At 43.5% G+C, this 16,413-nt stretch overlaps 1 protein-coding gene across 1 annotated transcript in view; it reads right to left on the bottom strand.

Annotated features, from left to right (window-relative positions):
• lancl2 (LanC lantibiotic synthetase component C-like 2 (bacterial)) overlaps positions 1–14,288 on the bottom strand; it is a 119,653-nt gene extending 105,365 nt beyond the window's left edge. The window contains exon 1 of the mRNA XM_083658312.1: positions 14,097–14,288. Coding sequence (XP_083514438.1) covers positions 14,097–14,282 — 186 coding nt within the window. The 5' untranslated portion in view covers positions 14,283–14,288. The remainder of the gene's footprint in view (positions 1–14,096) is intronic.
• Positions 14,289–16,413: the final 2,125 nt, after the last annotated feature.

The raw sequence follows: 16,413 nt of genomic DNA, 5'->3' as shown, positions 1-16,413 counted from the left end.
GACTGTGTGCGTGAGTGAATTTATGACATCACTGATGATATCATCAGAGGGATTTATGACATCACTGATGATGTCATCAGTGGGACAGACAGAGAAGACACGTGCACAATGTCTTCCTCTCTCTTCCTCAGTCTCTCTCCTAGGGCTGGCCGATAAAACGATAGCAATATATATCGTGATAGAGACGTGATCAATACAATAAAAAAATTGCTTGATAGAGCCGTTCGATATACTGCATGAAAAAAAAAAAACAAGAGCGCTCCTCCTCCGTGGCCATGGTCCATGGCTCATAAACAGCCTATCATGTCCTTTATTAATACAGTGTGCTATGAGTGACACGGAGACAGCCAATCATTTACAGACAAACCCCGAGCGTGCCGTGCACCCGCCCCAGCTCATAAACAGCCAATCATATCCCTTAATGGGCTGTGCTAGTGACGCGAACAGCATGTTTGATCTCACCCGGCACCACACACCTCTAAGTGAATCAACAATAAGACAGAAGAGAAAAAGAGTGCGTGGAGAAGACGTGGAGGAAATTGTCAATACAAGGGACGCTTAAAGCAGAAAACCGCTGTCTGTAAACGTTACAAAGAATTCAATGTGAGTGAGTTTCAATTCATGTTAACATAAATTGACAGCGTATTAAGCCCGCAGTCTTTCCACCAATAGACCCTTCTCACGGGGGCCATTTTGTGTCGAGAAGCCAGGGTAAACACAGGTGCAAGCAAAACACTAATGAGGGTTTCCAAATCCCAATCATGGAAGTTGGAAACCCTCATTAGTGTTTTGCTTGCACCTGTGTTTACCCTGGCTTCTCGACACAAAATGGCCCCCGTGAGAAGGGTCTATTGCACAAATGCGGACATCTCCAACATTAGGGTGTATTCACACCTGTAGGTCGTTTGCTTTGTTCCGATTCAGGGGCTTAATTGATACAATTGTTGCATTTGTGCATTGGTTCGTTTGTGTTAACACAGCCACAAATCAAACGGTCCAAATAGTATTGCCAAGCCTCCTGGATTGGCCAGGAGACACTCCGGTAGGCTAATAGCCTCTCGGGATGGAAAAAATAATTCCCAGAGATTTTCCTATATGATTATAAGAATGCGTTTTGTTAGAACTACATTGTAGGCTACGTCGGGCGTGCGTCGTGGGAGGAGAGAGAGAAATACAGTTTATTTAGGCTATCTACCGGGAATTTGGAGATAGAAGATCAAAGACCCTCGGAACTTCTGCTATTATTACTATCACGGAGACTTCAGAGGTGTAAACCTCTGAAGTTTCCATATGAACACCTGTCCTGTCAGGAATAAAATATTAATAAATAATTTAATAATAGCCTACGTACATTTCGAGGAAGACATGCAATCAGTCTGATTGAACCAGACAATCTTATCACAAAGAAGGCTGGCTCTGATTACCACAACTTGTTTTCATTTATTTAATGGAGACCAGAGGTAAGTTGATCGAGGTCAAACTGCTGATGTGATGATGCAAAAAAAAAAAAAAGTTTATCCATGCAAACGCTAGTTTCACAAGTCGCCAAAACAGGATCTGAATGAAGACGTTTTTAAACCAGGGATGCAAACTGACCAGAGTGAAAAAGGTGACAGATACCAAGGCAGACACAAAACCACTTAAAATCATTGAATTAAGTGCCCTATTTTGGGATAAAAAAGGTGACTGTCACCTAAAGGTGACTAGTTCGCATCCCTGTTAAACGATAAAAATGCTCGTTCTTCAGGCCATTACGCACAGGGCAGCTGACTACGCAGCTGGTTTATCCAAAAATGCGCAGTTTCCTGCAGTTGTCTCGGATCGAGGTCGGATCACGCTCTCACCACAAACGAACCGCACCAGAGTTTGTTTAAAGCGGACCGAGACCAACCTTTCTTGGCGGTCTTGGTCCGCTTGTTTTCTCCCACATCTGAGTGCGATTGCTGTGTTCACACTCCCCCAAACGAACCGCACCAAGGGGGAAAACGCTCTCTGTTTCGGAACAACTGCTCCAAACAAGATAGGTTCGTGAATACACCCTCTGTGGAATGCGGGGCAGCTCATTCACTCAATCACCTAACGTTAATTAAACAACCCTGAAATACACATTACCAAACGTTCTTTTTTGTTTAACTCATTGAGTGCCAGACTTTCAGAGCGTTTTCAGTGATTTCTCGAGGCCCACAGAATATTGTGTGATATTAGTATGTAAACACCGAACACGCACAAAGAACGATGAGACTCTCTTCTATCATCTGCAAAAAAAAGTTTATTGATCCCATTTTCCGTTCTTTAGTTATGAGCCGGAGAAGATAGGCTGTTTTGAGCAAAAAGACACTTTTCAAATTAGAAGCTGAGTTATTCCGCCTTTTGTGAAATGCAGCATTTCAAGCACATTCACTGAGTCTGAAGATAATATTTTCTGATGTAGTGACGTGGTGTAGTTGTGTGGTGCCTACGTGCCCCACCCCCCTCTCCCCCCCTCAGCTGCAAACTCCTCCCCACACTAACACACAGCCTAACACGCATCCAGTCTATTTTCGGACCGCTCCGTTTTTTTAATCGTGTGGATAAACTATGCAGACAGACAGACAGACAGAGGAAGAGGGGCTCAGTTGTGGGTTGCTGTTCGCAGCCAACTTCAGCTGCAGACAGAGCAATCTATATGGCTCTGGCTGCAGCATGAGCGGTTTCTCTTTGATCACGGAGCTTTTTCCTGCTGTTTTCCGGACCTTTCAATAATCTGGAGAGCACTGTCGCCACCTACTGGGTCGGTAAAATAGGTTATACACATTCAACATGCCCCAAAATTTTACAGGAGATGGATCTGGCTTTCATCCACGTCCCACCGTCAAAAAACGCAATTGACGAACATACTCGTCCTTGGCACTCTACGTTACTAAACGAAATGACGAACATACTCGTCCATGGCACTCAATGAGTTAAGAAGGCTGCCAACGCTAGGCTATGTCATCAAAATAAAACGTCACCATGTCTGTAAATTACTGCTTGCACTCAGAGCATACATGTGTGACAGTGTTAGCATTACAATTACCTGTGTGCCTTGAAAATAAGGTGGTTCAAAATAAAGTGGTTAAATGCAAACCTCCTTTTCTTCATGTTTTTTTAGGTGGTTCAAAATAAAGTTGTTAAGCTTCCTCTCTTGCCTTTCTAGATTTGCTCTCTTTCTGTTATTGAAAGTACGTCACAGGGTTCCTAGCAGGTGTTGAATTCTTGGCATCATCATCAGTCATCACCAGTATATAAATGGGAGCTAGGGCTCTGTTTCTCTATCTGTCCCACTGATGACATCATCAATTATGTCATAAATCCCACTGATAACATCATCAGTGATGTCATAAATCCCACTGATGACATCATCAGTGATGTCATGAATCCCACTGATGACATCATCAGTGATGTCATAAATTCACTCATGATACACAAAGTCACGAGAGAGACTGAGGGAGAGTAGAGGGGGGAGAGAGTAGGGCTGAAATATAGCTAAAAAGTATATTGATATAAAATATTTCATATCATCGATTTTCATTTTCATATCGATAATTATTGATAATTTGTAATGACCCGTTTTTATTAAAGGTCCCAATTCGTGCAGCTGTAACCTCTTAAAAACGTGTGTCTCTGGTCCACAAAACATGATTCTGGATTAATCTGTCGAAAATACAGCAAGCCCGTTTGCTGTGACGGAGTTGTCCCTTCCTCATCTCGTCGCGTCCCAAGAATGGTTGGTTTTGCTAATTTATTCAGAACCAACAGCTCCCATTGGTCGCTGGGGAAGAGCCCGCCCCAGGCTCCCAGCGGCCAATCAGATTAGCGTCTGTGGACCAGCACGCTAGGTTGCGAGTTATCGTTAACTTAACGGTTACTACGTTAAAGAGGACATCTCAAAATGCCTAGACTTACCGAATGCACCTCCGCAGCTGCTGGATCACGTACAGCCGGCGTTGCTCCAGCTAGAAGTGTTAATTTTGTGGCTATAGACAAAATGGTGCAGATAGCTTGTGTGAGATACACGCGCGCAGTATGCAGAAGGAAGCTCGTGACGTCCCAATTCCCAGCCAATTCCCCTCTCGGCAAACGACGCGTTTGGGGGTGTGGCTTGGAGGAGACTGCAGGGTGACGCTGGATAGGGACAAATCCAACTGTGGCAGTTCTGAGCGTGTGACCACTCATTACAGGGAGGGCTGACAGCAGTATATATGCATTTACAAGTAAAAACAGCTTTTGCACGGAATGGGACCTTTAATAAAAAACGAGAAGAAAAGGAGGTTTGCATTTAGTCAGTGGTGGAAGAAGTACTGAAAGTTTGTACTCAAGTAGAAGTACTGTTACCTTACTGAAATATTACTCAATTACAAGTAAAAGTACTGGTGTTAAAAATATACTTAAGTAAAAGTAAAAAGTACTCTTCTAAAAAACTACTCAGAGTATTAGTTACTTTTTTAACCATCAATTTTTAATAGCAGGCTGTCACAGGCATTCACTTGAAACGGGAGATCCATGTAGAAACTACATTCTACACTTTCAACAAAGCATATTTATCTAATAAATGATATGAATGAAATATCAATCACTTCTTAGTATCAACAGGGAGCAAAACCCTAAATAACTGAAAACTGGTGGGTGGGAGGGGTCTGTCAGTCACACCTGCTGAAGGTTTGCTTATCCCAAAGATGTTATTCATTTTTAATAATACTGGTAAGCATTTGACTCTTAAAGAGGACAGGAAACATTTGATCATATGAGTCTAGTTAATTTGCATGTCACCTCAGAGAAGACAGGACACTGCTTTCAAGTCTGAAATTTACCTAGATTTGCTAGAAGGATGAACATTTCACCCTTTTGCCAACTATTGCGCTCCTTGATGACATCACTAGGGTGGCTGTACAGTACAGTAGTAAAGATTTGGAAAGATTGTGGAAACAACCACAATCCAAGTCAGAAACACAACAACATATGTTGTGAGCCTGTCCAATGTCAAAGAGGCTGTAATGATCCCACACAGGAAACCGAAGGGCAATACAAAAGTCACTATATTATCTAAAACCTATAAGCTAACAAATAAACAAAGACAGGACCCAAACACAGACATAAAACATATACGGTATATGGTAAAAAAAAAAAATAGGCTACTCAATCACGGCTTCGTTGGCGGCGCTGGACAAAGTCAGTGATGACTCAGGAAAGTTTGTGGACAGCATACGGCAGTGTACCGCTGCTGAGGATCGGCTGGAGAGCGGCGGCCAGTTGACACTACAGCCCCAGCCCTGACTAACTATACAGGAGGCAGCTGACCTCCCCTCTTACAGCCACACTGGGATAACTTCCCCCTCTCTAGCTGTCTTCAGCGTCGGCAGCCCTAACCAGCTGCGAACGTCTCCCTTGTCCCAGAGAGTCACCAGCCGTATCAATGAGAGAAACGCTCCAGCAGCAACACCGCAGCCATAGACTGACTGCCTTTTCAGTTCTCAATCAGCGTCTCCCCTCTGCTCACTCTCAGGTGAGAGTCATTCTCCTGATTAAATCCCCGTCTCTGGCGTGGTCATGTCACCTATCCAAGCTGGAAAACAACATCTAACCTGTGGGCGTGTCCCCCCCCCATTTCATGGTTTTCATTGGCCCGTTTGCGATCACTTGATAGTTTATTGGCTGTGTAAAATGCAGATCAAAGGTTTGGATGTTTGGATTTAATTAATTCAAATTGTACTCAGTACTCAGTATGATTTAAAAAGTAACAAAGTAGATTACATGGTGCAATCCACACTTAAGTAAGAGTAAAATTACAGACTTGAAAAAATTACTTTTAAAAGTACAAGTACCAAAAAAAAGTACTTAATTACAGTAACGTGAGTAGTTGTAATTCGTTCCTTCCACCCCTGCATTTAGTAATGCTTTCTTGATGGGGACCGCCTTCCATTCCGACACACCCCCATTCAGAAACACCCCCATTCCGAAACCCCCCCACTCCGAAATTGAAATTGATTTAACCCCCCCACTCCGAAACCCCCCCACTCCGAAATTGATTTTCAAGTCCATATTTCTCCGAGTTTCCTGCATTCCTTCAGCTTGAAATAAACGTTTCAACTCATTGTTTTTTTCTTATATGTCAGTGTCATTCGGCTGTGTCAACCAAGCTTTAATCACATGTACGCATCTATCCATATAGGCCCCGCCCATTTGCGTGTGCCTAGATTTTCCGCCATTTTGAATTTTATCAAAAACCTACTTTTGCGAACTCCTCCTAGACCGTTTGGCCAAATCACACGGGAATTTTTCTGGGACATCTATGGACTACTCCGACCTAAAGATATTAAAGGATTTTGGATACGTGAAACCGTTTTGAAATGATAAATGTCTAAACTTTTGTGTATTTGCTTTTGTTCTTTTCCTACCCTAAAAGTGTGTGGATCTCAGAAACCATACACCCCCCATCACCCAAACTTTCCACACAGGTTCACGACATCACCCACTACTCAGAGTAAAAAAATTACACCAATCCACCAGACGGTGGTGCTATAACAGCCAATTTCACGTTTGTCGGTCCATAACTTCTGAACTGCGAGCTGTGGAATCAAAATTCCACATCTACTGGTTTCCCTGGAGCATCATGTATCTAACCCACTAGGCCACGCCCATTTCTGTGTGGTAGATTTTCCGCCATTTTGAATTTGATCAAAAACCTACTTTTGCGAGCTCCTCCTAGACCGTTTGGCCAAATCACACAAAACTTTTTCTGGGTCATGTATGGACTACCCCGACCTAAGGTTATTAAAGGGTTTTGGATACGTGAAACCGTTTTGAAATGATAAATCTCGAAACTTTTAATGAAACACACGCCAACACTAAATTGCCCACAACTCATTAACCGGTCAATTACAACTACTGCTGCTACTACTGCTACCACTCCCACTACTACCAACACTACTACTATTACTACTTCTGCTACTATTACTACTACTACTACTACTACTACTACTACTGGAAGTTGGAATGTAGCATTTTGGGTGGGGTTAATGTGTTTTGGGGTTCTGCATCTGCTGTAACATAATACACAGTTGGTTTAGATGTCACACAGTAATGCCCGATCCACAAAGACTTGACACCCACGTTTGAATAAAAACAAGTTCATGCCATAATAAGGTTACATCCGTGCCTCGTCATTGCTGTGGCAGGATGGTGTAGGGGTAAAGTAGCAGACCCCAAAGCTGGAGGTCCTGGGTTCAAACCACGGCCAGGTAACTGTTTTATTTTTTGAAAATGTAGAATAAAGGTTAATCTGGATATAATTATGTATAACGCTGCTGAATACACACTGTGTACATAGCAGAATAACTGAATATGCCTATTCATGGTAATGTCATATTTCGACGTCATCTTGACATTCCTGTGTAGATGTCTAAATTATCCTCAAATCAGCTGTGATTTGGCCTAGTCCTGGACGTCACTGAAAGATGATATCAGAACATCATCATGATGTAATTGTGTTTGCTGGGAGCCTTCTTTCAGATGAGAGGAAAAACATTCCAATACATTATTGTGTCTTCACATGTGAAAGGTCCAAAAAGAGAATTCAATCTGAATTATCCTTGTCACTCATGTGCTCATTGTAACAGCACAACCCACACCAATTAGTTCAAACACCTCCATTCAGGGCATACTTTTAATGTAAAGTGGTGCATTATGTGTGTAATACAAAAATGTCCTTAATGGTAAATGGACTGCATGACAAGCTGCCAATGCAGGGTGCTGGCTATAGTCACCAAAAGCAATTTCAGGGATAAACCCCATCAACCTTCTGTAGTGGACGCCACTACGCCCTATGGTTTGATGTGTGTGTGGGAAAGACACAATGACAACTGAAAATTCTGATTTCAGAACACAAAAGCTCCATCATGAGACAAGAACTAACCTCTCCTGTTGCAAAACACGTTCTTGAACACAGCCACGCAATCTCCAGCTAACATTTCCAAGATATTGAAAAAGTTCATGAAACACCGCAAAATAAGGAGGCAGCATGTGGGGTTTTAATTACTGTTACTGACTTACCTGTCTGAAGTTGAAAGTTTTTCATCCCACGTTTGGTTTGAACTTTGAGCGGCAATGGTCTTTAGTTAGCATAAGTCATGTGCTTTACCAAGTGAGCTATCCAGACTGTTGTATTTAACTTTGTAGACCATATTATATGTATCTGCAGAGCCAGAGAAGTACTTGTCGTATTGACAGTATGTTCTACCCAAATACCACTTTCTGTCCAGATACTTAAAGGGATATTGTACACAAAAACTGCTTTCTATCCAAGTACTACTTTAAGTTTCAAGACATCACCCACTACTCAGAGGAAAAAATTACACCAATCTACCAGATGGTGGCGCTATAACAGCCAACCACCACTACTACTGCTGCTGCTGCTACTACTACTACTACTATTGGCTACTAGTGGCGGCTGTGGCTCAGGAGGTAGAGTGGGTTGTCCACTAATTAGAAGGTTGGTGGTTCGTTCCCCGGCTCCTCCAGTCCGCTCGTCGAAGTGTCCTTGGGCAAGACACTGAACCCCAAATTGCTCCCGATGGCTATGCCAGCACCCTGCGTGGCAGCTGGCCGCCTTCGGTGTGTGAATGGGTGAATGTAGGCACATTGTAAAGCGCTTTGGATAAAAGCGCTATATAAATGCAGTCCATTTACCATTTACCATTTACTATTCTTAGTACTTCTGCTGCTACTACTGCTACCACTCCCACTACTACCAACACTATTACTACTACTGCTACTACGACTACTACTACTACTAGTACTGCTTGGAAACCGTCAGGTCACCGGATCTCAACCAAACTTTGTTTACTTGTGCATATACCAAGTCTGAATAAATGTGCACTATCTGACATATACCCCCCAAGTCACCGGAAGCTTGGACCCCGCATCGCCGCTTGCGGCTATATTTATTATTGTTATTGTTGTTATTGTAAGTTGTTATTATTATTATTATTATTATTACTACTATTATTGTTTATTATTATTATTATTATTATTATTATTATTATTATTACTATTATTATTATTATTATTATTATTATTACTATTACTATTTTCTTATTCCTATTGTTTATTATGTTATGTTATTTGCTGTGCTTTGGTTGTTACAAGGTGTCAGAGATCTATAGTTTTGAACCTCATAGGCCTATGTGGAGTGTTTGGTGAAAAAAGGAAAAATCTAGCCAACTGTAGTCCGCCATTCACCATATGCACAGAGCAGCAGCATCCCGATTCCCACGGACAGCCAACAGGAGATCAAAATGGCAAAGCAGACCATAGCTGGGCAAGTTCTTTTTTAAACATAATGATGGTGCAAGTACTTCAGCCGAGGAGTACTTCAGCGAGGCCTGAAAGAAAGCATCAAGCTCCTGCTACTCCTGAGAAGAGGTCGGGCCGCCCTTATATCGATAAAACACATTTCTTGGATGATTGCATCATAGCCTTTGTTTTTGTGTGTTTTATTGCTGTTTAAATTTTATTTCTGAAGGTAAATTCAAACCTGAACCGAATTAATTAATTAATTAATGAGTGGTGAGGCTCTCCTTTGCACTGCAAGCACAGACCACAGTGCATAGATAATTATTTTGAAATAAACGTCAACAAAAATGATTTTAAAATGAAAATTTTGTTTGCTAAAAATATGTTATATGTAAAAAATGAATAGCTACATTTCGACTGGGTTGGTAAATATTCTATAAGGCCGGAATTTTGGAAGATACATGGTTGCATTGGCCCGGCCAGTAAAAATCCTATAGCCGAATCCGCTGAAATTGAATGGAGCTATAGGAGAGATAGACACACATCACTTTGGTTCAAACAGTCTGCTTTTCGTGGTGAATTTTACTTTCGGCCCTAATTCTAGGCTATTTTGTTTCTCAATTGTAGCAATCCACAGAATGGAAACCATGGAGAAGTGAAATTTGCAGTGACGTCAATGAGAGAGCGAGAGAGAGAGAGGGAGAGAGAGCTGCACCCACATGAGCAGACAAAGCGATCTGATCACTTATTTAGTGATCAGATTATTTAGTTATTTATTTAGGCTATTTAATGACCTTGGCATGGCACTGTTGCTGTTGGCTATTATTTTGTTTAGGTTTTGTTTATTTTTGTAGTCAACTAGCCTACATTCTATCTTTCGTGATTGTGCATAGAGAGACTTCAGACTCAGAGTGCAGACAGGTCCCGACATTTTGCATTGTGCAAGGACACTCAGGTTTAATAGTGCCTTAATTTCACCACTGCTGTGAAATAAATATTTTACTTGATTTCAAAACAGTAGTCTTTAGTTTCTTGTGTTGTTATTTAGCTTTTCAGAGGCTATTGCATGGTTAAAAAGTGCAGAAATAGGCATGGCGGGTATATAATCTAAGGTTTTACTACAAAAAAAATATCAGCCCCCCCATAACTGCACCCTCAGTCATGTCATCCTCCCGCCGGCCCGTAGGCTACTCCCGAGTGGAGGCATAATGTTAGATTGCGTGGACAGCTGTGGAGTGGAGAGAGAGAGAGAGACAGAGAGAGAGAAGAGGAAACTAGTTAAAGTATCCTAAAGCAGTACAATAAAATATTAGTTTTTACAGTTGGTTTAGGCTACATTTCAGCACCCCTGCCGATGGACAGCGACATCAGCCTGCCTGGGAAAGGATGTTCTTGAGTGCGACTCAGACATTGGTGAGAAATAGCCTTTATTTAGATGTCGGCTGCCTTTATTTAGATGTCGGCTGCCACGGACCTTTTTTTTTTTTTTTTTTTACAGTGTGACTATTTTATTAGATAATATGTATTTCTGGTTGAATAAAAACTACATGAAATTGATTGTGACAGACAAAGCACTACTCGAGGTGATTGTTTGCACTCTGCGAGCCGCTGCTGCAGGGACTGGGCACAGCTGTCCCGCTTGCTTTCTCCCCCACTCCACTGTGGGAGATCTCCCAGAGCAAAAGAAATAGGCTAAACCTTGAGAACGCACACTCTAAAGCGCGTATTGGGCCCGGAGCAGTTTTTTTTGGCACACAGACCTTCCACTCTGCTGGTCTAAATACCAGCTGTGGTCTTGCGCATTCCTGAGTCGCAGTTTTCTGCAGGTGCACAGAGATATCTCTACAATCACTAAACATTGTTCATTTATGTTGTCTTGCCACACAGTTTGTTAAGTTTGTCAAATGCGTAATCCGAGAGCGCGAGGATCTGTTCCACAGCAGCATATTCAACTGATTATTTATATCTCCTGACACGCCAACAGGATCTAAGGGACTGTTCGTTATTTATGAGAGGGGGGGGTATGGTGCAGGGGCGACTTTGTTTTCGTTTTGTTCCTTCACCCTCCCCAGATCTATAAATATTTTCCCATGTCCCTCCCTGAGTGACTGGAGATAAATGCATCACCCTCCCTCCACCATAAATAACCACACTTTATCATATTCACACCAAAGGTAGTAGCCTACTGAAGAACGCTACGTTTGATAGCGCCCGACATCGGGGGGGAGAGGGGGCGGGGGGCATATAACGTTAATAGTACCCAGCCCAATATGGCCTCATCTCCTAGTTATAAAGCCTACAGTAGCCTAGCCAACTGCATATGTGTCAACAATTCCAGCTCTGAAACAATATAGGCTAAAGCGATGATAAACGTTTCCAGTCAATGCACCAAGCAAACTGCAGGACCAAAACAACCTATTCTGCACACACACACACACACACACACACACACACACAAAACATACCGACACGTGCATATTAATGACCGTTCTCCCAAATGTACTGAATAGGCCTGTACACAGTGCATACTGTAGGAGCAGCGTCCACAATATTGGCACGGCGGCCATATAACACTTACCATTTGATGGTCGCATGACAACGAAATCCCTGGAGTTGGGGGGAAAGTATAGGTTTTCTGTACCAAATCCTGGTGTACGTTTTTCATCTTGAAGGATAAATCCTCACTTTCAGTTTCTGTGTTGTTTTTTCCCGCTATCTTGTATTTGGTACCACCCACTGTACAACGCTATCTACCACTTTCTCATGTGCATAAAACACGGAATGTGCGCACGGCAGCGCAACCACAGTAATATAAGACTCACAATGTATTTAGCCTATAGCCTATATCATCAGCAGATTCACAACTTAACAAAGGCGAGTTGTTGTTACGAGCTGTTGGCAAATAAAGCTTGTTTACCTTTCAGAAGTGGACACCAGCGGGGGCTGCGTCAGCAAAGGTCTTTAAATAAATCCAATCATCCTCTATTAGGATTCTCTCTGCCAGTTCATTTTATATGGAGATTGTTGCCAGTCCATTAAGTCTGTCTTGTTTCATTGTAGGCTACTACTGCAGAGGTAGTTTCAACTTTGAGAAACTTCAGATATTGTATCTTGCAATTTTGGTCTCTCCAATGAATGGGCAGGCAAAGTGCGCACTGCGCGCTGCACAGGGAAACAGATTGTTTTGGAACCCAGAAACAACGTTAGAAATATCGCGCTTATTTACTGATTACACTAATACTGGTACACACATATGAGCACATGGCCTAGGCTACCTTAACCCAAAGTTAATGATGTAAATTAGTCTACTTGTAGGCTATGTCATTTCATTTACTCCGTGTCCCTTTTCCTCATTCAAGCGGGATGGAGAAGACATGATGACCCGCCCTCCTCTGCCTCTGATTGGCTAGTAGTAGTGCTTGTTTAGGCATGAGGAGTGATGATTGGTTGGGTTAGGGTAAGAATATCAGGGTAGGCCAATCAGAGGCATAGTAGGGCGGGCGGTTCGTGCCGCGGACAGCGGCGAGAGAATGGATCTAGCGGGGAAGAGCATGAGAGGCAGAGCGCTGGAGAATATTTGGAGAGCTGCAAGTGAAGGCGCACAAGTGCCGCCCTAGGCGGTCGCCTATGTCGCCTATATGTTCGAACCGGCCCTGAGCCTAGCCAACTGCATATGTGTCAACAATTCCAGCTCTGAAACAATATAAAGCGATGATAAACGTTTCCAGTCAATGCACCAAGCAAACAGCAGGACCGAGTGAGGGCCTGTACACAGTGCATAGGAGCAGCGGTTTACGTGAAAGGAAGGAATGGGAGATACCAAGTCCAGTCACCATACAGGTAAACCATAGATATAAATAGGGGAGTAAACACGAATTTTGGAACGAAAAAACGCATTTAAAATATATACAAAATACAAAAAATGAATGTTGTATAGCCCTCCCTAAAGCCAAAATAAAAAACACAAGTCCCTCCCCAGTACTAAAAAAAATATTTGATATCCCTCCCCCTTTCTGCACCATACCCCCCCTCTCATAAATAACGAACAGTCCCTAATCATAAATTATGTTTTCTACACATCTAAAGGTGAGATGTTACACACGCCCACATTCATACCGTGAAAAGTGTTTGAAAAAAAATTATTGTAACTTTGAGTGAAATGCTCACAGTTGAATAAGGACCATTGAGTCATATTAGCAAGATGAGGACGTTCTTATTTGTGAATGCCAGTCGGGTTGAACTGATTTTGTCTTATGAAAATCTGAGGAAATGTAGCTTCCCCATTCCCGATGGTCTAACGCTGCCTATGCATATTTTCAATAAAAAACAATGAGTTGAACGTTCATTTCAAGCTTTTGTAATTGGCTGCAGTTTATTTCCGAATTGTGCGATTGCGGCCGGAGAGCTGGCTGCAGTGTTTGATGCAGGAAACTCGGAGAAATATGGACTTGAAAATCAATTTCGGAGTGGGGGGGTTTCGAAATGGAGGGGATGTCCCCATTCGGAATAGCGGTGCCTTTAAAAAAAAATGGGAAACCCCTCCATTACGAAGAATGGAGGTCGATCTTCGGAGTGGGGGGGTTTCGAAAAGGCAGGGTGTAACCTTGCACAGAAGCATGACAGCCGAGGGGGTCTCCTTCAGGCCAAAATGGCGGATTTGCTGTGCGCTGCTGTTTTCCAGTCTTATCAATAAGTTCTTTGGCTAAGCTAGCTCTAGCTCACGCCTTGCACGTAACCATGATTGAAAGCCTTGCAGATGAGCCAGCCCCACACACTGCACTGCTCACCTTTCCGTCTGCATCGAGCGGGTCTTGGTGAGCCTGGGTGTCTGGCCCAGCCCCGGAGCAGGAGCCTGAGGTGAGCCCGCCCTGGCCATGGTCCCAGTCGGGGTAGGGGTTCGAGAAAGACCGCTCCTCCATCTCTGCTTCCGTAGCCGAAACTAGCTTCAGCCGTTTGGATACGTTATCTCCCATCGCTACGGCGGCCCGGCAGGTCTATTTCTGCACAAAGCAAGCGCCTTTCACTCAATCATTGCTGTCGATGTAAACGTGCATCAGCCTATCATTCCACCAAAAACTAATTAGGCTATTATAGTAGCCTCAGCGCGAGACTCATCAGTCGTTCTTAAAGTATGCACAAATAAATACAGATTAATCAAAAATGTCCCAATGGAGATGTAAAACAATTGTTGCTACACTGTAACATTTGGTCACAAAATAATAATAATAATAATAATAATAGTAATAATAATAATACATTGCTGCTACACTGTGAGAGGGCTCATGCAGGTAATGGCAGGTGGACACTTACCAGTAGGCTATGTGATCACCGGTGGATGTGTGGATAAAGGCTGTGTGTGTGTCTGTTTATATGTGTGTGTATTGTCGTTGCAGGAGGCTCCCGTGCTGAACTCTGCAGCCCAGCCGGTCTCCCTCCCAGCCTCCCGAGTTGCAGCCCAGAGACCACCCAGACCCAGGCAGGCGAGTACGGAGCAGCCCCGGTGTCAACGCAGCATCATCCCGGCATCTCTCTCCCGCTCTGTCTCTCTCTCCATCTATCTCTGTGTCTCTCGCTCTCCTCTGTTTCTGTATCCTCTCTTCACCGCACATTCAGAGCGTTGCCTACCCCTGCTGCTGCTGTATGCTCGGCAATTCATAGGAAAGAGAATGCTCTCCCTCTCCGCTCTGTCTGACAGACAGACTGTGTATGCTCTGTGGTACATGGGGGCTGCCCCTGCCCCCCCCCCCCCCCCCCCCCCCCCCCCCCCCGCCCGCCCACACACACACACACACACACACACACACACACACACACACACACACACACACACACACACACACACAGACACATGCACATGCACCCTACCCCCACTCCTTCCCGGGGTGGGAATAAAAAAATAACTCAAAATATGTTAATATAGGTCTACTATGTTGCCCACGATAAAGATGGTATCACAATATGGCGATTCAATCTGCAATATTCGATATATTGCAAGGCAATCCGTCTATGATATATCACGATATGCCTGATATCAGACTGAATTGTCAACATGTTACACTCCATTCCCATCTTCTAATCTGAGATTACCTCCACTCTAACTGATTTCCACCAGGGCACAACCCCAGGGGAATTCCATTTTCCCTAACCAATCACAAGAGACCAATGTGTCCGCCTGTTTAATCTAGTTGGGAGAATGAAAAAAAAAAAAAAAAATCTCGTTGAATAAATGCCTTCAAAGCAGAGTGCTGTTTGGATTTCAAAGTAAGTGGTGCTTTTACTCATTACATTACATTACATTACGTCATTTGGCAGACGCTTTTATCCAAAGCGACTTACAATAACATATTTTTGTCAGCAATAGATCAATCAACTACGCAACACAGTCTATGACAACTACAACATCTGAAGGAATAGTGGTAAAGTTAAGTTAGTAATTTTTTTTTTTTTTTTTTTGAGAGAGAGAGAAAGAAGTTAGTTCAAGAAGGGCCCAGATGGAGCATGAAAAGGTGTGTCTTTAGTCTTTTCCGAAAGATCGGCAGTGATTCAGCCGTCCTGACTGGAGGTGGAAGCTCATTCCACCATGAGGTGCCAGGGACGAGAAGAGTCGCGATCGGGATGAGCGACTTTTTAGCCCCCGTAGTGAAGGAGGGGCGAGGCGTCCTGCACTAGTGGAGGAGCGAAGGGAGCGGTGAGAGGTTTGGAACCTGACCATAGATTGCAGGTACAGAGGAGCTGTCTGGTGTACTGCCCTGTAGGCCAGTACCAGTGTCTTGAATTTGATGTGTGCCGAGATGGGAAGCCAGTGAAGGTCCCGGAAGAGGGGAGTGACATGAGAGAATTTGGGTTGGTTGAATACCAGACGGGCTGCAGCGTTCTGAATGAGCTGAAGCGGTCGGATGTCGACGGCAGGTAGGCCGGCCAGGAGCACGTTGCAGTAGTCCAGGCAGGAGATGATAAGTGACTGGACCAGGAGTTGAGTCGCTTCCCTTGTGAGAAAGGGACGGATTTTGCGGATATTGTAGAGGGAGAACCTACAGGAGCGTGCTGTCGCAGCTGTTTTACTCGATTTACAACAACCTCGATAGCAGCGTCATATCTCATGGC

Source organism: Poromitra crassiceps (genome assembly GCF_964638095.1).
Source record: "Poromitra crassiceps genome assembly, chromosome: 2".
Taxonomy (NCBI): Eukaryota; Metazoa; Chordata; class Actinopteri; order Beryciformes; family Melamphaidae; genus Poromitra; species Poromitra crassiceps.
The sequence above is the reverse complement of the archived record's forward strand: the minus strand, read 5'-3'. Positions and strand labels throughout refer to the sequence as shown.